This window comes from Podarcis melisellensis, assembly GCF_964234715.1.
Source record: "Podarcis melisellensis genome assembly, chromosome: Z".
Lineage (NCBI taxonomy): Eukaryota > Metazoa > Chordata > Lepidosauria > Squamata > Lacertidae > Podarcis > Podarcis melisellensis.
In genome coordinates, this window is record NC_138547.1 from 20,456,508 (window position 1) to 20,480,438 (window position 23,931).

The 23,931-nt window shown below is 46.2% G+C and overlaps 1 protein-coding gene across 1 annotated transcript; it reads left to right on the forward strand.

Moving 5' to 3' along the window:
- Positions 1-236: 236 nt before the first annotated feature.
- On the forward strand, positions 237-23,893 carry LOC309362377 (uncharacterized protein). Its single transcript, XM_081898021.1, has 6 exons — positions 237-374; positions 1,737-2,265; positions 4,603-5,373; positions 13,216-13,388; positions 21,100-21,613; positions 22,541-23,893. Exons 1-6 carry the CDS (start codon positions 283-285, stop codon positions 23,372-23,374), a joined length of 2,913 nt encoding a protein of 970 aa, XP_081754147.1. The 5' UTR covers positions 237-282; the 3' UTR covers positions 23,375-23,893.
- Positions 23,894-23,931: the final 38 nt, after the last annotated feature.

A 23,931-nucleotide genomic window follows, 5' to 3' on the forward strand; every position in this document is an offset into this window, starting at 1 on the left:
GGGTTAGCAGAGTCTGTAACCTGAAGCATATGTAACCTGAAGGGTATGTAACCTGAGGTACCGCTGTACCTGTTTTGCAGATATCCTGGCTACTCTTCTCTTGCTGCTGGTCAGGAGCAGAGGCACCGTGTTGTCCCCAAGATTAGGGGGGCTGGCGCATGTTGCACACATGTAATATTGCATGTGTGACATATGTCCTATGACGTCACGTACGTCCCTGCCGTGCACGGTAAACTGGTGAGGACTAGCATAAGGCCACATCAACCTGTGTGATATCAGGAGATGCCACCCAGGCAGTTGCAGCCTTCCACTAGGCCATGCTGGTCCTCACAGTGTCAGGAGATGCTGCATAGGCCACTGGGACCTTGTGCCAGGTCAGTCCCCTCAGCCTCTCTTGACACTGCACAGATCGGTGCAGCCTTCCGATGATGTTGTGCTGTGCTCAGCTTGGCAGTTCGGTCTCCTCTGCCCCCTCAATATTCGGGGAGGATGACCCCCCCCCCGCTAAGCAATATTGAGGGGGGTGATGACACCTTCACCCCCTAGAGTTGGTGTATGTGATTAGGAGTGAAGCCAGAGAGATTCCCAAGGGCAGAAAGGGAGGTTTCCTTCCCTGGGTTAGAGGGTTAGAATAGGACTGAAGAGACCCAGGTTCACACACACATAGCAGACCCTCCAGGTGTGCTTATTTTCCAGGAACATCCCTGATTTAGAAAAGGCATCCTGGTTTCTGATTTGATCCTGGAATGTTCCATTTTTCCTTACGATGTCCCTATTTTCATTGCAGAAATGTTGGAGGGTATGGAATTGTCAAATACCCAAGCCATCTGAAGGCAATCCTGTATAGGGAAGGGTTTTTTGTTTTTTTAAGTTTAATGTTTTATTATGTTTTTATATATGTTGGAAGCTGCCCAGAGTGGGTGGGGCAGCCCAGTAAGATGTGTGGGGTATAAACAGTAAAATTATAATAATGGAGTGGGACGTCCCTATTTTTAATCAGAGAAATGTTGGAGGGTATGACATAATCTAGCCACTAGCTATGCTGCTCAAGCTATATCACTACCCTAACCATATTCTCCCATACAAACCTACCACAGCTCTGGAATCTCTGGGGAAAGCCCTTCTCTTGGTGGTGGGCAGTGGTGGACACCGGCAGGCAACTTTGGAACTCCCTCCCTAGAGAAAGCAGACTGGCCACCCGCTTGTCATTATTCCGCCAGCAGATGAAGGCTGATGACATGCCTTTGGAAAGGGCTTTTCAATAATGCTATGCTATTTTTACTATCCATGTTTCAATAATACAACCAATAAAAATAATTTTATTATTTATATGCCGCCCATCTGCCTGGTTTGCCAAGTAAAATAGATCTGTTTTTATATTGTTTTAATTCTAGAACAGTTTAATTACATTTTTATAACAATATTTCTAGCTTGCTGCATTTTATCTGTTTTGCTGTGATTTGTGCAAGCCGCCTTGCTTCCTGGTCTGGGGAAAAGCCAGGAGATAGATGATATAGATAGATGATAGATGATAGATAGATGGATAGATAGATAGATAGATAGATATCCAACCTCTGTTCAAAAGCCTCCAATGAATCATAGAATTGTAGAATTGGAAGGCTGCCCCGAGGGTCAGGGATCATAGCTCAAGATTACCTGGCCGATGGCTATCTAACCTCTACTTAAATACCTCCAATGCATCTGACTATACTTTGCCACTTGTCCCATCCTGACAGGCGGATACATTGGCTATTGCAAGGAGCCAGGATTATGAAATCTACTAGAGAAAAGATCACCCTGAACTTCAGGGGAATCCGATACAAGACTTATGCTAGCACCCTTCAAGCCTTCCCTGGGACCAAACTGAGCCGCCTCACAGGGCCCCAGGAGGCATCCACCGAGTTTGACTATGACCCCAACACTGGAGAGTTCTTCTTCGACAGAGATACCCGTGTTTTTGAAGAGGTGCTGAACTACTGCAGGACCAAGCACCTCCACTGCCCTCAATACATCTGCAAGTCTGTCCTTGAGGAGGAGCTGGCCTTTTGGGAGATCAGTGAGGCCGCCCTGGCTCCCTGTTGCTGGCAGAGGCTGAGCGACATGGAGAGCCAGCAGGAAGACCTCGCCCTCTGGGATGACAGCAAAGATGAAGATGACCAGGCTCTCCTGGCCCAGGTGGGAAGGGGAAATAATAGTTGCAGGGCCCAGTGGCAGCCCAGAATTTGGACCCTCTTCGAAAAACCGTTTTCCAGTGGTAGTGCAAAGGTAAGTGCTGGAGCATTTCTTTAAAATGGGAATGGGGAGCCTGTGGTCTTCCACAGAGCCTGGTCATTGGGGTTGATGAGCACTGGACTCCAACAACATCTGGAAGTCCAAACAGGGCTCCCTTTGCTGCTTTAAAACAAGGGGGGGTCCAATTTGTTAAGGTCATCTTGAATCCCACTTCTGTCTCCAGCAGCATTAACTTGCCCTCCCAGTTTGATGTCACCTGTAAAATTGGATAAGCATCCCCTAATTCCTTCATCCAAGTTGTTTATAAAGATGTTGAACAACAATGAACCCAGGACAGAACCTTGTGTCACCCCACTTCTCCCTTTTTTCCAGGATGATGAGGAACCATTAGTGAACACTCTTTGAGTTCAGTCAGTCAACCAACTAGGAATCCACTTAACAGTTACCTTGTCCAGCCCACATTTTACCACCTTCTCTGCAAGAATATCATATGGAACCTTGTCAAAAGCCTAACTGAAATCAAGATATAATACCTTCACAGCATTCCCCTGATCCACCAAGCTTGTAACTCTATCAAAAAGAGAACTGAGTTTCATATGGCATGACTTGTTTTTGAGAAATCCATGCTGGGTCTTAGTAATCAGAGCATCCTTTTATAAGTGCTCACAGACCAACCATTTAATTAAGTGTTCTATGACCTTTCCTGCTACCTACATCAAGCTGACTGGTCTGTAGTTAACTGGATCTTCTCCCCCCCTCCTTTGAAAATGGGGACAACATTTGCCTGCCTCCAGTATGCAGGAACCTCACCTGTTTCCCAAGAATTCTCAAAAATTATAGGCAAAGGCTTTGGGATTACATCTGTAAGCTCCTTTTGTACCATTGGGTCAGTGCTATTTTTCTAGGGAAAGAGGTGCTGGAACTTACCATAAACATGTCCCTGGTTCTCTTATAATGGCAATGGTGCCCAACTAAGAGGTGCCAGATCTGAGTTCTGGTGAGTTCCAACTGAAAAAATCCTGCCATGTGGAGTTCATGTGCCTATACATTACACAGGCTTATATAGAGGCATCCCCTCCCCTCAGCTTTAAACACACATAGAAATTATGTTTACAGAGAAAACACATGCCTGCATTATCAAAACCAGATGCCTGCTTCATTGAGAAGAACAGGGTACCTTCTCTCTATCAGGTGAGCTCAAGGCTGAGCTTTTTCTACACAAACATTCTTGACACATTCTTCACACAGCCTGTGTAAGAAGATTCTCCTGACAAGATCCTTTCACACACACTTTTTTTACATCTCTTCACATGTAGGCTACCTATCAAAGCCATGCATGCACCATTAATTCTGAGAGGGAAATAGTAGCTCTCAGTAAATTGAGCACACAAGGATGGTAGATGGAGCAGTTCCTTCTTTGTGGGAATCTGGGGAAGTCTCCTCCAACATAGTGCTCTCCAGATATCATGCACCAACTCCCATCAGACGTAGCCAGCATGACTGAATGGAGTTTGAGCTGATGGGAAAACAGTCACATTGACTGGGGCTGATGGGATTTATAGTAACGCAAGATATCTAGAGGGCACCAGGCTGAGGAAGACTGATCCACTGTGCAAACAGGGGCTAAATGGGGTTCTGCCACAATGCCACAATTTAGGGGGAAGAGCTCAGTGGTGGAACATCTGCCTTGCCAACGGAAGTTTCCAGGTTCAGTCACCAGTGGCACCACAATGTAGGGTGGGAGGGGAGAACCTTTCTAGAATACTGGAGATCCACTCCCCAATCAGTGTAGACCATACATCAAGGATGGAACAATGCTCCTATGAAGAAATGTTGCAGTGTCTGGATATTTTTAGTTTAGAAGAAAGTCAAGTAAGAGGTGACATGATAGAAGTTTATTATGCATGGGGCAGAGAAAGTGCCCCAAAACATTAGAACTCCTGGACATCCAAGGAAGCTGAATAATGTTGGAAGATTCAGGACAGATTTAAAAAGTACTTCTTTTCGCAGCACATAGAGCAGGAAACTCACTCCCACAGGAGGCAGTGATAGCCACCAACCTAGATAGCTTTGAAAGAGGATTAGACAAATTCATGGAGAATGGTAAGGCTATCAGTGGCTGTTAGCCACGCTGAGGCAGCAATGCTTCTGAATATCAGTTGCTGGGAACCATAGGAGGGGAGAAGGCTCTTGTGCTCAGATCCTGCTAGCTGGTTTCCCTTTGGGGCATCTGGTGGCCACTGTGAGGATGCTGGATTAGATGCTTCATTGGCTTGATCCAGCAGGCGCTTCTTATGTTCTTATGTTCCTGTATTCTAACACAAAGCTCAGAAACTAACTTTGTGACACAGCTGAACTTTCTTTCCACAGGTTCTGGCCGCTATCTCCCTGGTCTTCAACATTGGGATTTGCATCCTTTTCATAAAGAAGGCTGATGTAGAAATTGAGTTCTTTGTCTATGGACATGAATACAACAGCACTGACACCGTCCTCAATGAGATTCACAAATACTTCCCTTACCTCATCCCTCTGGAGTTTTTCTGCGTCCTCTGGTTCTTGTTTGAGTTTTCTGTGCGGCTTACGTTTTGCCCAAATAAAAAGAAGTTCCTGACCAGCCCCCTGAACATAGCTGACTTCATCTGCCTCTTTCCAATTTTCATCGAGCTTTGCACACATGGACAAGCCTGGCTGGGTTTTGTCCGTGCACTGTACACCCTCAAGCTCTTGAAGATCCTTAAGCTCATAGAAATCCCTCTAATGTTCCAGGTCCTTTCATACACGTCCAGGTCTATCTTCAGAGAGATCTTCATCTTCATGATCATCTTTATCTTCGAAAGTCTGTTCTTCGGCATCCTCATGTTCTACACAGAGGTCCTTTACCCGGTACCTGAATCATATTTTGAGAGCATTTCATCCTGCATTTGGTGGGCAGTCATCACTTTGACCACTGTTGGTTATGGAGACTCATACCCTGTCACCGAATTCTCCCAAGTGATAGCAGCCTGTGCGGCACTCTGTGGCGTGTTGACCATAGTCATCCCAATCCCTATCTTTCTGATCAAGTTCAAGGGCTATTATGATGCTGCCGTGATCAAGGAGAGGAGGAAGAGGAAGATGGAACAAGCAGCAATGCTGTCATTCTAAGGACTCCAGAGCACCATGTTGCCAATTATTCATGGGAAGAGATAACTGGCTTCTAGATAGCTTCCTGCCACACCGCAGATGCTTCAGCTGATTTGATGCATTTTTTAGCTTCCTACCTGAGCATCATATTCCTCTGTGCTGCCAACTGAATTAAGTCACACTCTACCTGTGCTCCCACATTTCCAAAGAGAGAGAGGGCTACCAATGCCCGTTAGCCATGGTAGCTATGCTCTGCATCCATGGCTGAAGACAACAATACTTCTGAGTATCAGCTGCTGGAAACCACAGGAAGGGTGCTCATGTCCTGCTTGCTGGTGTCCCAGAGGCATCTGATTGGCCACTGTAAGAACAGGATACTGGACTAGAAGGGTGGATTGGCCAGATCCAGCAGGCTCTGCTTATGGTCTTATGTTCTTAAAAGAGGTCTTCCTCCTCGTACTTCTTGCCTTCAAGCCTTTTTGCCTGGAACATACCTTTGGACTGTGATATTGGCTCTTGCTTGCCCACAATGAACATGGATAGATGCAAGTTGATCTCTGTTGGCATTCTGGGCTCCATTATTCTTATGAAGTGTGAGGAGATTAATGCTGCCACAACCAACCAAAGGGGAAATGGGTTAGAGTCACCAATAATGTTCTGTCTTTATGTATTTTTAGATTGTATAAGCCACTATCATTTTCCAGAAAAACCCTACAACAGCTAACATTGCAACCTAAACACAACTGGTATAATAATATAAGAGGGAAATGATGCAGGGATTTGACAGCATATAAAAGCAACAATAGCAGTACTCCTGCTGCTGCTACTCCTCACAGTGTAATCTTTTACATGGCTACCTAGATGTTAATCTCATTGATTCAGGGAAGTTTCCTCCCAATGTGTATAGGATTGGACCCTGAGACTCATGAAATAAAAGTCAACACATTCATATACCAGGCATACAACCAACTATATTACTTACTGGAAACCCAAATGCTGTTCTTGGCAGAGAACAGAGAAGAGAGAGCAAAACCCACCATTTCATGGTTAGTGGCCCTCATCACAACTCGCTCAGACTCTGAAAATAAAGCCTTTCATTTCCAAACTGGAAATGAGAAAGGAGCAAATGTAAGACCTACTTCTGGAAAGGACTAGATCCCACTTCAGTTTGGGGGTCAACTGATATTAAAGGGGTAGCCCTCCCTCACCCAACCCCAAAAGGCACAACTCATAAAAATGACTTTCATTAGATTCTCAGCATTCCTTCTGTTCATAGAAAATAGAAGTATTTGGAAAGCTAAATTCCAGTTTATTTTAAAATTTCATATTAATCAAAAGTTATTACATGCATACATGCACATTCATACATACATGATCAAAAGGTATTACATACTTACATGCATATACATTCATGCGTATTACACACACACATACATGAATACACACACACACACACACACATGCATTCATATAAGATTATAAAGACTACAGAATCCAGGATCCAGAATGCCTCATATTTTTCTCTTGCATATAAGATTAGAAAGACTACAGCAGGATCCAGAGTGCCTCATATTTTTCTCTCACTTGTTTCCTCTTTGAATTGGGTGCTTTATGCTGAATGATGGCCTTCAGGCAGCCACCATTGAACCCAATGGCCCTGCAGGCATGTTATAGTACTCCATGAACTGTAGCTTGTTGTCAATGGGCACATGCACCAGCCACTCTCCTCTCTGCTCCAAAGCAAACCGGAGCATCAGGTGAGTTTCAAAAAAGGCATAATCATAGATCAGGTGCATTTCAACCATGGGTCTCAAAAGGGGGGTGGGGGCAATGTGGGATACCAGCCTGTGAAGTGCAAATAATTACAAATGTTTTACTGGCAGGTAGCAGGAATGGTCACAGTCTACACTTGAAAAAGGAACCACAGTCATAGAAATGTGGAGTTGGAAGCGACTTGCTAGGGTCCTCTAGTCCAACTCACTGAAATACAGGAATCGCAGCTAAAGGATCCCTGACAAACAGCCAATCTCCACTTTGAAACCTCCAAGAAATGAGAGTCCACCACTTTCTGAAGGAATCCATTCCACTGTTGAATTATTCTTACTCTCAGAAAGTTCTACCTAATGTTGTCGGAATCTCCCTTTTTCATAATGGATGCAGCATTAAGCAAGTCCCACCCCCCCTCCATAAAAGGTAAAGGACCCCTGACCAGTCCAGTCGTGACTGACTCTGGGGTTGCGGCGCTCATCTCACTTTATTGGCCGAGGGAGCCGGCGTATAGCTTCCAGGTCATGTGGCCAGCATGACTAAGCTGCTTCTGGCAAACCAGAGCAGCGCACGGAAACGCCATTTACCTTCCTGCTGGAGCGGTACCTATTTATCTACTTACACTTTGACGTGCTTTTGAACTGCTAGGTTGGCAGGAGCAGGGACTGAGCAATGGACGCTCACCCCATCGCGGGGATTCAAACCACCAACCTTCTGATCAGCAAGTCCTAGACTCTGTGGTTTAACCCACAGTGCCACCCGCGTCCCTACCCCCTCCATAAGTGTGCTTAATATAATGTGCACTTTGGCCTTAAGACTTCAAAAACTGTAGACCCCAAGTCCCCTGGGTTTCTGCTGGGTATTGGCACCTCAGTTTCATAACTACATTGCACTTAAGAGAAGCCTCCTGGCGTGAAAAGGAGATTTTTGTATTATTAAATCGTATAATGCATGCTGCATTGTGCTTTCACGCTACAGTTTATTAAAGGTAATTATATTTCTCCATTACAATTAATTTGTGCTTCATGTTTCTCAGGGGCAATATAGGCATCGTTGTTAATTGAATAAACACTGAGAACATGAAGGATTCTTCTGTTTAGTAAAGAACTGCTAAGCGGAGGCATAAGCCGCCTCAGGGCCATGATGGATTGGGAGGGAGGATTCAGCTCTTCTTCCTCCTGCGATAGACCTCTCCTAAACCTGTCTCTATTTGCATTTCAAGGGACACCTCCATTGGCACCAGGAAATCTAGTGTTTTACCGAGGAACAAACCCAGAACTTTAGCTACAGAGTTTTTTGCCCTGGGTGAAGCCTCCAGAGGGGCACCATTGAGGATCCCAGCCTGTATGTGTGTGTACACAACTGTGTGAGTGTGGGTGCCAAACTGGATCTTTGACCCGGGTGAACTAAAGTCTAGTTTCACTCCTGACAAACCTGACAGAGTCAGCTCCCTGCCCCAACAAACCTACACTCTAAGGGGAAACAGCACTATAATACCCAGCGCTTTTTTTCTTTAAAAAAATGTTTAGGGGTAGGTACTCTCATTTTGACTCAAGAAAATCACAATTTTATAGTTCAAATCGGGGGAAATAAATATAGTAAATGGACAAAAGTACAAAGATTCACAAAATGTTTAGGGGTGTGCGTACCCCTGTGTATCCCCAGAAAAAAAAGCACTGATGATACCACTTAAAGCACTCCTGTGTCCTCCCCCCCACAGCACCAAATTCTGGGAGCTATAGTTTGTGAAGGGTGCTGAGAGTTGTTAGGAGACCCCCTCTTCCCCTCGCAAAGCTACAATTCCAAGGGTTCCCTGGGAAGGGACTGACTGTTACACTCTGAGAGTTCTTATGTGGTTATTTATTCATTTATTTAAAATATCTGTATGTTGCTGTGTCATTCAAAAACAACTATCAGAGTGATTTACAACAAGAAAAACATAAAACACTACAAAACATAAAACACTACAATGAAAACCATAAAAACATTAAAAACAGACAACAATTAACCATTGTGGAAGGATGACCAGCATAGGTCAGCCTAGGGTGAACACCTGGTTAAGCGGAAAGCCAGGAATAGGCTATCTCCGCCACCCAAATGCCCCCCTGGACTCAGGCACGGGCACAACCCTCTCTCAGGGGTTGACCAAACCATCAACCAAACCTTTAATGGAATACCCTTCACATAGGGATGGCGAGTGTGTTCTCCCATCCCTATCACCTGAACCAGAGTCTATCCACCACACAAGCACCCATGCTCACCGCCAACCACTCACACCTGTAACCAATCCCTTAACCGCGCTGATACGGAGGTCAGCCAAAAATCATTCCCAATCACAGACAGATGAACCCTGTCAAGCCTGTAAAGGGACGCAACACGGAAGGTAATGCCTGAGTGCCCAAGGCCAGAACCTTTTTTGGCCACCACGCTCAGGACACTCATCTGGGCCCTCTCGGTGGCAGCTGGGCATTGGCTACCTTGCCATCAGTGACCAAATTTTGAGTCCAATAAGAGCCACCTTCAACTCTTCAAGTAATGAAACCCCCCTCTATACAAGATTGGATCCAAAAGCTGACACAATATGCCGAATTAGATGGTTTATCAGAAAAAATAAAGAATAAATCAAAACTGGAATTTGTTTCAAAATGGGAGGTTTTCAAAGAATGTTTGAAAAATAAATATAATAGTTTAAATTCTGTTGTAGCATCCGAGGAACTTCAGTAATAGTTGCAAGGTAGATATAAGAAATTAGATATATTAAGAAAAAGTTTAATTATGATAAAAGTGTGTATTGGCAATAAGTAATATGAAATTGGCGAAACCTGCCAATGCAGGGGGAATTCCTTCACGGTTCTGAATACAGCAACCATCTTATGACCGCAACAGCGCCCACTGACCTGGAACGCAAAATATTAGCCTGGAAAGAAAAGAATCATTAACTTGAAGACCCCGCTGACCTAGGATGAAATTATGGAGGCAAGAAATTATTAATTTGAGGGAGGGTGGGTGGGTGATCCTGGAAGGAAGAACACCAAAAGAGGCTTGGACAACAAGGTCAGCCTCTTTTCTTTGGCCTTAGCCCCACCCCTGGCCGGCCATCCATTGTCCTCCCTGGCCTAGGGTGGGTCAAAGGCCAGCCTAAGCAGGTGGGTGGCACCCGCCCAGGTGAGCCCTGCTTGGTGACGCAAACCCCGCCCACCTATGCAGAAGGGAGGGCAGAAATTGCAGACACATGTGCTAAACCCTGTCTGTGGTGCCTACCCCTTTGCCCCAGATGATGAGACAAGACACCAGAATATGGGTTCAAATTGGCCACAACTTTATTTATTTTTTCCACAGCATAATTGATGTGAGAGGGATTGGAAACCCCCCTCCAGTGCAGACGGGGTAGGAGATTGGACCAGTCAATAGTCATTGTCGGGTACAAGGCATGCAGGCTTTTTATATCTGACCTTGCAGCAAGGGCCAGGACAATGCCTTTTTGTTCCACTAGATCGTTCTCTCCTGCATGAATAATCAAGACCCTCGGAGGGCCATGCGCCACCACAGCATTACGCCACATGGGCATCAAGCTCCGCCAACGCATGCCCCACTGGGCAATCCAATAAATGCGTACCTTGGGGTGGATGTTAAGGTTACAGCCCCCATTGTGTGACCGTGCATAATCTGCCGCCCAATGCACAATGCTGTGCCCTACAACCCAGATCTTCATGGTGGGCAAACCTGTAAGAAAATTCAATTGCAAGTGATAAGGTGGAGGAGCCAGAATGAATATAGCTTTTGTAGGCTGCCAAGCACCAGCACCCCAGTATCTTGATGCAGGTGGGGTCCCAACCCTGGACTGCCGCTGAAGTGGCAGCCCCAGTATGGAAAGAGTGCCCAGAATATTCCTGGGGACTAATGCCACAGGCCGCTATGACTCTGTGTAAGACTGCTGTGAATTGAGATCGCGTCAAAGGGCGCGTGTTTGCATGCATGAAGAAAGAGCCCTTGCACTGAAGAAGCAACGTGTGTCCTGATATGGGCAGGGGCCCTCCTGTTCTGTCGGGGACAGTGCCAGCATGACCCCTTTCCGCAGTTGGTCAGTTTTTGAAGACCGAATCTGGACATTCAATTGGCAGACTTAATGTCAGTGTCTGCCAGTGAGGAGACCCAGCCAAACACTCCCCAATGCACATGGCACCAAAAAAGGCTAGGGAGAATGCAGCCCGAAAGAGACGCATTTTGAAATTTGACCAGCAGATCTCTGGTAGTTTTTTCCAAATTAGATTGAGTGTGTCGATAGTGATAGGCTTCCTGCCATCTTGATGTGGGAGAATGACGCAACACCACCCAGCCAGCAGCTTCTTGACGTGGAAGCTGTCACAGGGGTCTGGCCAACGAAGGAATTTACAAAAGAATGAGATAGCTCCCCTGTAAAGCATTAAAGTTTTATGGCAAGGCCCTTGCGCTTTAGGAGCACCATGAATTGAAGCACCTCCTCCTCGGAAGCGCGGTGTGTTTTGGTGCCATGAAAACGCCCGAAGGTGTTCCAGGCCCTGGAATAAGAACGTCTAGTGGAGGGTGCTATTGCTGACAATACTCCCTGGTTTACTTCTCGCTTCCAATCTCCCACAGATTGTCTGGGAAGGCGTCTGAGGTATGGGCTGCCTCTGGTGCCAGCTCGCGGAAACGTTCCATCTGGAAACGAGATAGCGCATCAGCAATGTTATTGTTAAGACCGGGTATGAAATGGGCAGTGAAGGAAATATTGTGCTGCAGGCACTCCAGCGCAAACAGGCGCAGCACCCTTATGACCCTCACAGACTTTGCTGACTGCCTAGATATAACTCTTACCACCGCTTGACTGTCGGACCAGAAACAGACCCTGGAATTCAAGAAGAGGGTTCCCCACATGCGAATGGTGACTAGAATAGGAAAAAAATCCAGAAAGGTTAGATCCCGAGTGATGCCTGCTGCATGCCAAGAAGATGGCCATGGCTGAGCACACCAATGGCCCCTGAAGAACAGACCAAAACCAAAGTGGCCAGAAGCATCAGAATGGACTGGAACTCCACCCCAGGGTTAAGGCTCTTTTGCCAAAATGAAACCCCATTATAATCCTGCAAGAATGCAAGCCATATCTTCAGAGCATCCTTTAGCTGCCCTAATGCCCTAATGTGATGGTGAGGGACTACCCCTCCGGCCATGAGCCATGCCAGACGGGCACAAAAGGCATGGCCTGGCGCAACTACCCTACATGCAAAATTAAGATGACCCAATAGAGATTGCACCTGGCGAAGGGTGGTCTTTTTAACCCTGAGCAACACTTTCAAGGATTCCATCTTGGTCTGTGGGAGGTGCAATGATTGCCCCCAAAACAGACTTTGGATGGTTGGTTTAATCTGGCCTCTGCGGCAGCTTATTTCCTGGGATATAAAATCCTGTTAAAAAAGAAGCTCAACAACTTCAATCCTTAAAAAAGCTCAACAACTTTGGCCAGCCCCCACGGCCCTTCACTTCATCAAATCTGGCCCTCTTTGAAAAAAGTTTGGACATCACTGTCTCCCCTTGCCTGTGTTTTTCCCACAACAACCCTGTGAGGACTGGCCCCTAAATCACCCAGTGAGCTTCATTATGCTCAGATCTAGATGTTGGCTATGTATAAGAGAAAATACACATTCTGGTGAACATTCTGCTATATATTCCCATCAGAAACCCAAGGCACCCCAGATGGCCAGTTTCAAAACCTTGGCTGTGAAAATACCATCATTTGCCCATCATCTTCTTCACCAGGAGGAAGAAGTTAACCAGAGAGAGGCGGCCAAGTTGAGCAGAAAAGGCAAGAACAAAACAATTTGTTCTTGCTTCATTTCCTCACCATCTCTCCAGCCCCCTGCCGCCTTGTTGCACAACAAATCTGCTTTGAATTGAGCCAAGAGAGTTTGAACTCTGCCCATTTCCAAGAGGCCAGAGCTCTTTCAGGAGCTGTGGGTGGCAAGGGAGTTACTGGCTTATTTATAAATGGTCCACTAAATAATAGCTGGTTGTTGCTGATAGGAAGGTATGTTGGGGGAGCAGAGCGGAGGGTGTGCATTACACACACTCAAATAGCTTTTCTGTTGGATTGACTGGCTTTGCTTCCTGGCATCTGACATCTCTAGGCTTGGAACTGGGCCCCTAGAGGCATCGTGTTTTGCAGACAGCTCACTCAGTCCTTTTGCTGCCTGCTTATTCTTCCCCATTCTCTCTCTCTCTCCACCCACCACTGCATCGGGACTGTGGAGGTAAGGACTGATGCTGTAGCTTTTTCTCTGGGATTCTTTACGTATGTGTGTGTGTGTATAGTATGGTGCAATGGGGGCTTTTAGCAGACAACAGAAGGGGTTGGTGATGACACTCAAGTTGTGGGTTTGGAGGGCATAAAGAGACAGGCAGGCAGAAATGACAGGCACGATTTGCAGTGGTGGCATCTCCTGTGGGCTGCCATCTAGCTTTGCCATTGCATGTACTTCTTTTCATGCACCAGGGGATGCACTCAGACATACTGAGAGCCAGTGTGGTGTAGTGGTTAAGAGCGGTAGACTCGTAATCTGGGGAACCGGGTTTGTGTCGCCGCTCCTCCACATGCAGCTGCTGGGTGACCTTGGGCTAGTCACACTTCTCTGAAGTCTCTCAGCCCCACTCACCTCACAGAGTTTGTTGTGGGGGAGGAAGGGAAAGGAGAATGTTAGCCGCTTTGAGACTCCTTAGAGGGAGTGAAAGGCGGGATATCAAATCCAAACTACTACTACTACTACTACTACTACTCTTCTTCTTCTTCTTCTTCTTCTTCTTCTTCTTCTTCTTCTTCTTCTTCTTCTTCTTCTGTGTCTTCCCTGCTCAGGAAGGAGGAATATATTCTTACATGCTACCCCAAACTCTGAGCCTCCAGGGGTTCCTGTGATTATGTAGTTTTGGTTTCCTTGGAATGAAAGTAAGCAGAGACTGTGGTGTCTTTTGGATGTATTGTATTATTTAGTCAGATATACAACCTGAGCATTTGATAGAGGGGCTCACAGCATTAGCACCCCAACAGATCTTACTTCTCTATTAGCTGCAGCTTTGGATCCAGCACGGAGCAAGCATATCTCTGTGTCTCCAGCTTCCAGCTCAGCTCTTACACACTACCCTGGCCCTTGTTCTCTTACCAAGCAGATAAGTGAGGGGTGTGGAGGAGGAGGACACCATCACCTGGTTATAGTTCTTGCAACCCAGCTCATTCTTTTGGGAAGCTGATGAGGACATACTTAGTGGCCAGCAAAGGCCCATCTTTAGGTGTGCAATTCTGCATAACGTAGACCAGAATACTTTTGAATAAATATGAATGGAACTAGATGGATTTTTGAGGTGCATTTAACAGTTCAGCAGCTGTTCTCGGAAAAGGAGGGTCAAACATATGGTATTCTGCTTAAATCAGTGGCTCCCAAATTTGATGATACTGCCCCCTGGGGTTGGGTGGAATTAGTTAGAGAGGTGCTAAGAGGCAAGGGGGTGGCAGGAGGTCGAAGGCAGGCCCTTCTGAGCATGTTAATCACTTATTTATGATTGACACGCTAGAGTCTGAAACAAAGCACCTTTCTCACTTTATATTTAAAGTTTAACTGCTCTTACCTCTCATGGGGACACAGGTGGTGCTGTGGTGTAAACCACTGAGCCTTGGGCTTGCTGATCGGAAGGTCGGCGGTTCGAATCCCTGTGACGGGGTGAGCTCCCATTGCTTGGTCCCAGCTCCTGGCAACCTAGCAGTTTGAAAGCACGTCAAAGTGCAAGTAGATAAATAGGTACCGCTCCAGTGGGAAGGTAAACGGCGTTTCCATGCGCTGCTCTGGTTTCACCAGAAGTGGCTTAGTCATGCTGGCAACATGACCCGGAAAAACTGTGGACAAAGTTGGCTCCCTCGGCCAGTAAAGCGAGATGAGCGCTCCAACCGCAGTCATTCACGACTGGACTTAACTGTCAGGGGTCCTTTACCTTTATCCCTCTCAAAGCTATGTATTTTGGTCCTGTTGTGTTTTTTTTAAGTCTACGTTTTCACATCAGTTGGTAATGCTTATTGATTTTCTTATACATTAATTAGGTGAAGGTTTGTGCATGTTTGGTAAGTGTGGGTAGGTATATTTTCCTTATATTTTCCTGAGAAATATTTTTCATGCAATATTTTTCGAAGTATATTCCTTTTCTTAGCTGAAATATTAGATCAGAACATTGTATGTGTGCATCAGTGACACGCACTCATGCCTACAAATTAGTTTTTTTGGGGGAACATAGCTATAGATTGAATTTTGATTAAAAGTGTGATTAAATATGAATTTTATTGCACTATTATCTTCTTCAGTAGATCATGCAAACTGTTCTTCTGAAAAATTCTTTTTATGAGTTTATGGAGGCATGGGGCAGTGGCCCCAAAAAGTTTGGCAACTACTAGCCTAAGTACTTTCTGTTAAATTGGGCCAGGCTGGTCTCTGATGGTGCATTGCTACACAATATTAGTGGAAACATTTTGGGTTTTCTCTAACCTGTACAGGAGCAGCCCCTAGATCACCAGCAACAACTAGCAGAACTGTGTGTGTGTGTTTGCAAAGTTCTCTCAGGGCCACCAAGAGGTGTGGAAGCCAATATAAATTGCCAGGGCCCTACAGTTTGGAAGTGAACTCAACTATCTTCCTTTTTTTTCTTCTTCCTTGATAGTATCATTGTTGTTGTTTTTTAATATACATTGTAAAACTGGTGAATTTCAAAGAAAATAATGATGATATAAAGCATTTTGCCAGTTATTGGCCAATAGAGACTTTAACGAACTACTGAATTTCCTCGTTCAAAAACAGCTTTCAGATTCTCTGCCTTGCTCAGGAAGAAGGTCCTCTCTGCACGCCATCCAAGTTCCCATGAGATCTCATAGGCCTTGGTTCCCATTTAACTTTTATTGTTCTTGTTACTGTTTTCAAGCATGAAGTTATAAGAAAAAACTGCTCCTTTTCCCTCATGGGGTACCCAAGAGCCATATAGAGTCCTTATGTAGGTTCTCTATCAGTAGGAGAAAATAACAGAGGCCAACCAGAGAATATTGAGAAGCAAAGCAGCTAGCAAGCCTGATCTTTATTAAACTGTTGCAACAGGGTGCTCACACACACACCCCATGCAGGAGGGAGGAAGAACCCAGAACAATGGTGAGCAAGCCCTTATACAGTGGTACCTTGGGTTACAAACGCTTCAGGTTACAAACACTTCAGGTTACAAACTCTGCTAGCCCAGAAGTAGTACCTCAGGTTGAGAACTTTGTCCCTGGATGAGAACGGAAATAATACACCAGCAGCATGGTAGCAGCGGGAGGCTCCATTAGTGAAAGCACGTCTCAGGTTAAGAACGGTTTCAGTTAAGAACAGACCTCTGGGATGAAAGAAGTTCGAAACATGAGGTACCACTGTAGACTTTTGAAAATGCCACCCTTTCCTGTCTGGCAGGAACCCTGTTAATGGGTTTCCCTGGGCAGCCTGGCCATTCTTTTGTGATGATACTTAATTCCTGATTTCAGGTCACAGGCTCTCCCTATTCATACCCAAATGTGCCCTTAAGGCAGGATTTGTGGGCAAATGCGCTAAACCCTGTCTGTGGTGCCTACCACTTTACCCCAAATGATGACATAAGAGACCAGAGTATGGGTTCAAATTGGCCACAACTTTATTGAGCTTCAGAAGTGGGAAACTTGGCCCAGGCCTTGGCAGGTAACCCTCTCAGCCCGCCTTGCTGAGGATATGCAGGCAGATGAGGTCCAGTGAGAGGGGACTGCAAAGCGCAAACTTACACAGCATGCCCTTCCACCGACCTCATCCCGGGAGGTTGACCTACATGCTGCCGCTCTAGGGCCAGGGACTCCTGGTTTTTGCCCTTTAACGGGCCCTGCAAGCGCAGCTGCATGGGGAGCGAGCATGAATGCACCCCCCCCACCCAACTTGATGTTAGACTAAAAAATACCCTTCCAAGGCCTAAAACCGCCAAAGTTGTGACGAAATGCCACGGAGAAGGCAAAACCTGCAAATGCATGGAAAATTCCTTCCCGGTTCTGAATACAGCAACCTTCTTACGACCGCAGCAGCACCCACTGACCTGGAACGCATAATATTAGCCTGTAAGGAAAAGAATCATTAACTTGAAGACCGCTGATCTAGGATGAATATCGAGGCAAGAAATTATTAATTTGAGGGAGGGTGATCCTGGAAGGAAGAACAGCAAAAGCGGCTTGGACAACGGGGTCAGCCTCTTTTCTTTGGCCATAGGCCACCCCTGGCTGGCCGTCCCCTGTCCTCCCTGGCCAAGGGTGGGTCAAAGGCCAGCAGCTGGCGACGGGGGAGCCATGCCCCCCCGCCACCGCCACAAAGAACAGCAGGCCACTCCTGCGGCCTAGCCGGGGCCCGTGCCACCTGCTCGGGCCAGTGGATGGCGGCAGCAGAGAGCCATGCCCCCCCCCCCGCTGCAAAAAACCAAGCAGGCTACCCCTGCGGCCTAGCCGGATGGCAGCAGTGGGGGAGCCTTGCGCCCCCTACCCAGCGCCGCCACAAAATAAAGGCTGCCACATGGGTTAAAACAAACTGGGATGCCTGCCCCTCTTGGGGCTGGCGGAGCGCCCCCTCCTGCGGTGAGCGGCGGCAGATGGGCCCAAGCGCCAACCTACACCACCACCGGACAAAAAGCTGAAAACCGAGAACGCAGAAAGAAAGAAGGCTGCAAAATGTGGCCTAGCCTGGCGGAGGGGCCAAGCCCCCCCTCCCCCAATCCAGGCAAAACGCAAAGAAGCTGGTTACTTACCTCAATCCATCTTGACACGCTCCTGATGATCTTGATCCTGGAAGGAAGAACAGTGAAAGAGGCTTGGACAACGGGGTCAGCTTCTTTTCTTTGGCCTTAGGCCCACCCCCAGCCGGCTGGCCATTGTCCTCCCTGGCTGAGGGTGGGTCAAGGGCTGGCCCAGGTGAGCCCTGCCCGGTGGGCTTTTCCCATTTCTATCCAAATATTTGAGGTCACTGAAGGAGTCAAAATGGTTTTAGGATGTTTTCCTGTACTGTTTCAGACATGTGATTTATATATTTATGTATGCGTTTGCCTGGTACATTTATGAACATTTATTTTATATCTTAGATCTTATAATTCTCATAACAATGACAAATACAACATGCATTTAACTTGCATTCAGCTTGTAGGATTTCTGTTTGTCTCGCTTCACCTTCGTGTGGCTGGAACCGTGCAAATTAAACATCCATAAGATGCATTCGTGCTGTAAAGATATTTAGCTGGTCCACCCTTTGCTGAGGAGCCACCTCAAAAACTCCCCACCACCACCACAAGAGCAAGAACCCTGAGCTCTCTGGTAAGTTATTGCATTGTTATGAGTTTGCACAGTACGAGATATTCTAAATTCCTGGGTCCAATAAGTTAGAATTAATCAGTTTGGGGAGTTAAACTATGCCAAGCACTGAACACCTGGGTTCAATGCATACATTAAAAATGCAAGCCAGGCCAGCTTGGTAACCTCTTGCTGAGTGTGGGTAGTAGGGGAACAAAGCCTGAGAAAGGGGCAGGGAGATGGGTGATTAACAAAGCAGTTACTTTGTGCTGGACAGCAGAGGGGTGTGAGACCCTCCTCCCTCAAAATAAGTAAGTAGCAGGAGTCACAAGGCCAGAGTTTTTAGAGTGGTAGTGATGTACAAGCAAAACTGTGACAGGATATAAAAGGAGACCGAGAGCATGGCTGATTTCCGTTTTGGATCCAAGGCTGGTGTGCCTAGAGACGTAGCAGATCCCACCACTATATACCAATTGTGGCAGATCCAAAGTATGTACACACCCTATAATAATGGGTTATCTTTTGGGTTTTGTGGGAAATCTTAGATACTTGGAGACTCAGGTAAAATAATAATAATAATAATAATAATAATAATAATAATAATAATAATAATAATAAAAAATTTATACCCCGCCCTCCCCAGCTGAAGCTGGGCTCAGGGCAGCTAACAACAATCAAAATAATCCAACATTCTAAAAACCTTTCATTATAAAAATTAATTAAAATCAAAATGATGGCAACCATTAAGCAAAATTCTGTGCAGATTGCCAGAGGGGGTCAGACTGTGCCCTGACCAAAGGCCTGGTGGAACAGCTCTGTCTTGCAGGCCCTGCGGAAAGATGTCAGGTCCCACAGGGCCCTAGTCTCTTGTGACAGAGCGTTCCACCAGATTGGAGCCGCAGCCGAGAAAGCCCTGGCTCTAGTTGAGGCCAGCCTAACCTCTCTGTGGCCTGGGATCTTCAGGATGTTGAACAAATAAGAAACATTTATTTTACAGAATGAAGTGGATAAAACAAAGGATACATAGGCGCCGACTCCATGGGGCTTGAGGGGGCCCGAGCCCCCTCAAAAATTCGTTTGGGGGGGCTCCGCCCCCCCAATAATCTCCGGCGCCCCTCCAGCAGAGCGCCATCGCCGCCCCTCCCCCAGCCCAAAATGCACAGGGAGGGGCGGGCTGCATGCCTCCTGCCCTCCCTCCCGAGCAAAAGCTCCACCCAATTTCCTTTGGAGCTGATTAACAGGCGCAGCACGCTCTCCCCTATTCGCTCACGAGGAGGCGGCGCCACTTTATTTGCATATTCATGAGCTTATTTATTATTCATGAGCTTTCCCGGGCCCCCCCAATATTTTTTATAAGTCCGCGTCCCTGAAAGGATAGCTTTGTATGGTTGTATGATTTTTCGATTTCAACTTATGCCAATAAAGGTTGGTAGAAACTAGAAACAAAGAATAATGGTCATTCAGGAAACAGCAAACCTATTAACAATTAAAATAAATCTAATGGATGTTTCAGGCTTCTAATCAAGCACAGATTCTGTTAAAACTTCAGATGCTTATGTTCAGTTATTACACTTCAGGTACTGTAGATGTTACAGGTTCCTAGACTAGATGGTAAATGCTCTGCTTATTTCATGTTATTTCACTTCAGTTCTTAACTCAGTGGTTGCATAGGTGTTGCCGCTTAATACTTTGGTTCTTCAACAAGATGGTGCTTTCTGTCAGTTACCCAGCCATTTGCCTACCCCACTCCTGAGGTACCCCAAATGGTACAGCAGCTCAGGGGATCACCATGCCCCTTTTAAACTGTTTTGGGAGTCTTCTCTTTTTAGATCTCTCCACTCCTGACTGGAATGAGACCCAAGTACACTGTATCCACACAGCTTCTACTTCTCCTGGCTCAAACTCGGCCTTCCCAGTTAACTTCTGGCCTGATACTCTCACAGGACACACTACACACTGCCCTTCACGCCGAGCTCAGAGACTCCTTTCTCTAGCTTTAGATATTTTCCTCATAGTGGATGTTTCTACTCAGGACAAACTCTCCCCTAGACCAACACCCTTTCTTCCTCTCAAACTAAACGCTGTATCTGAAAACTCCCTCAGAAACGGCTCATTTTATTTTCCCTCCCAAAGTGCTGGCTCCACCCTCCACCCCAGCCAACAGTCTTGGTAGCCAATCAGAGAGAGGCTCCAGCACTCTGGTGGAATTCTGAGGAACTGCATCACCAGACTCTGGTCTGGCTCTGCTGTCCGTCACAAGGGAAGCAAGAGAACCTCTTGGGAATGTATTGCTGGGAGCCTCTCCATCGTAGATTCTGGTTGCAAATATGTGTAAATAAACATACACCACATAAAGACACCACCGTCTCCACTGTGCCTTATTATTATTTATTATATTTATACCCTACCCATCTTGCATGGGTTTTCCCAGCCACTCTGGGTGGCTTCCAACACATATAAAAATAAAATAAAACACATATAAAAATAAAAACACCAAACATTACCCTGGGTAAGGGCCTGGAACCTCTGGAATCTTACACTGCTGAAGACTGGGGTGGCTTGTAGCAGTATTCAAAACTGTAATTTCGTTGACTAAGCCCCTTTCTGAATCTTCCCAGGTTGTTGCAAGAAGCCAGTTGGACCACCATCAGACAGATGGAGGTCTCCACCGGAAAGGTCATTCTGAACGTTGGAGGCATGCGCTATGAAACGTACCTTAGCACCCTGCAGGCTTTCCCAGGGACCAAACTCTGGAGCCTCACAGAGCCCCAGGCCAACACAAAACATGACCATGACCCTAGCACCCAGGAGTTCTTCTTTGATCGGAGTGGCCGGCTGTTTGGGCAGGTGTTGAACTACTACAGCACAAAGCAACTCCATTGCCCTGCAGGTGTCTGTGAATCTGCCTTTGAGGAAGAGCTGGATTTCTGGGGGCTCACAGGCACCCAGCTGGCCCCCTGTTGCTGGAGAGGGCCCCAAGAGGAGGTGCACGACATTGGGATTGTCGACGAGCAAGACAACGACCAGGGTCTCCTGATCCAGGAAGAAAGAAGGAGTGGCTGTCAGTATGCCCGGTGGCGGGCCAAATTGTGGGATCTCTTTGAAAAGCCCCATTCCTCTAAACGTGCAATGGTAAGGAATGTGCTTGATAAGTCCCAGACTTGGCTCTGTGACTTGCCAGGGGAAGGTGGAGAGAGGGGCTAAGGGGACTGGTCAAGTATTGGGAATGTAAAACCCAACTCTGCAAATTAACTTGGTGCTGTATATACCAAACTTCCTCTAAGGCAGCAATTCCTCCCACCACCACCTGGACTCCACAAACTCCGTAAACTCTAGCACCTGCCACCCTATAACAAGCATTATTCAGAATAGCATTATATAGTAAATTGTGCAGAATACGTTACACTACCAGATGCCTCTGAGAAACTTGCTATCAGGATCTGAGCACAAGTGCCCTCCCCAGAAAATAGTATTCAGAAGCATATCTGCCGCCAACTGTGGAGGCAGAGCTTAGCTATCATGGCTGCTAGCCATTGACAACCTTGTTCTCCATGATTTTTTCCAGTCCTCTTCTAAAGCCATCTGTGTTGGCCTCCTAAAGTACCGAGTTCCATATTTGCTGCTTCAAAAAGAACTTTATTTCATTGGTGTTCATGTGGGCTCTTCTATAGCCAAAGGAGCAGAATCTGATACGTGAATGTAGGAAATGTTAACAAACGCGTGAGAGCAGGTGGCACCTTTGTTATATGTCTTCCCGTGCCTAGCAAAACCTTTCCTCTTTAACGAGACATTTGGCCTCTGAATATCTGTGGCCTCTTAGGTGGGATGTTCCATTGCATTACTTTAATGTATTCTTTTAACATTTTGGTTTTTTTAAAATGCATCTATGTAGGTTTAAATTAGTTAGTTAGTTAGTGAGTTGCCTTTGGCAACAAAAAGTTACCAATAATTTTAATAAATACAGTGCGTGCATATATATAATATTTAGTTATAGTTAGTTATATAAATATAAACCAATGGGCCCATTTTCCTATGTTCACCCTTCCTTTATCTTTGCAGGGTTTGGCAGTTGTTTCTCTGCTGTTCACCATCGCCATCATCATCATCCTCTGTGAGGAGTCCAAGGGGTTCATAAAAAACATCACCCCAAACCATACTATAGAGAGCCACCACCACCATTACTACCATCACTTCTTTCCCTCTGCCTATTCCTACGAAGTGGCCCCCTACCTCCTCCACCTTGAGCTTTTCTTCATCCTCTGCTTCACAGCTGAGTTCTTCGTACGGATCATGTGCTGCCCAGATTTGAAGAAATTCCTGAAGAACCCTCTGAACATCGCTGATCTCCTCTCCCTGTTCCCAGTTTACATTCAGCTGTCCTTGGCCAGACCTTCACAGGAGCCACACCCTCAGGAGTCACATCCTCTGGTCCAGTGGCTGGGTGTGTGCCGCATTATTTACATCATCAAACTCCTGAAGGTATTGAGGCTGGTGGAGACACCTCTGATGCTGAGGGTGCTGCCTTGCATGTTCAAATCCATCCTGAGAGAGATACTCATCTTCTTGTTGATTTTTGCTTCTGAAGTCCTTTTCTTTGGCACCCTCTGCTTTTATGGGGAGCTGCTGAGTACCAACTTTAAAATAGGGTTTAGTGTCATTGGCGAGGCCTTCTGGTGGGCGGTCATCACTCTGACCACTGTAGGGTATGGAGAACTTGTCCCTGTCAGTGTCACTGGCCAAGTGATAGCAGCTTGCACTGCACTCTGTGGTTTGCTGACCATCGTTGTCCCAGTCCCGATCTTTCTGTTCAGTTTCAAGGGCTGTTATGATGCTGCTGTGATCAAGGAGAGGAGGAAGAGGAAAGCAATGGAAGCAGTGACGCTGTTGTCCTGAGGACTCCTGAGCATCACATCCCCAGTTTTCTGTAGGAAGAGAAAAAAAGGCTTCCAAATAGCTCCCTGGCACATCGCAGAAGCTTTTCAAGAAAGCATTTTATTGAAGTAAAAAAAAAAATCAATTCAACAAAAATAATAGAAGTACAAAAAAGCAGCACAGTATATTCAGGAGAGACTTAATTGTAGGATGGTGGGGTATTTAAGACCACCACCAGTTTCATGTTGCCCTGAGGAGAGGCAGTCCTGTGTGTCTGTATTTTTTGTACATAAGATAAAATCCCACCCAACAGCCCATGATTTTTCTGGGTCCTCCAAGCCTTTGGCAACACGTGATTTATCAGTTTTTGCAGCTAGTGATAAATTCCACATATTTTTATACCAAAGTGAAAGTCTCAAGCTTTGCAACTTTTTCCATTTGGAGGCAATTGAGGTTCTGGCAGCTGCCAGCATCCATGTCAAAAGTCCACAAGAGCAGGGTTTTTTCTGCTGATCATCCCATAGTTGTAGGTTGTATGCTGCTTAGAGATTTTAAAATATTAAGCAACTTAGAAATAC

Coding starts and splice junctions, on each gene's coding strand:
- LOC309362377 (XM_081898021.1), top strand. CDS start 283: ATGCCACCCAGGCAGTTGCAGCCTTCCACTAGGCCATGCTGGTCCTCA. Junction 375..1,736: donor CCACTGGGACCTTGTGCCAG/GTCAGTCCCCTC, acceptor CCATCCTGACAG/GCGGATACATTGGCTATTGC. Junction 2,266..4,602: donor TTTCCAGTGGTAGTGCAAAG/GTAAGTGCTGGA, acceptor TTCTTTCCACAG/GTTCTGGCCGCTATCTCCCT.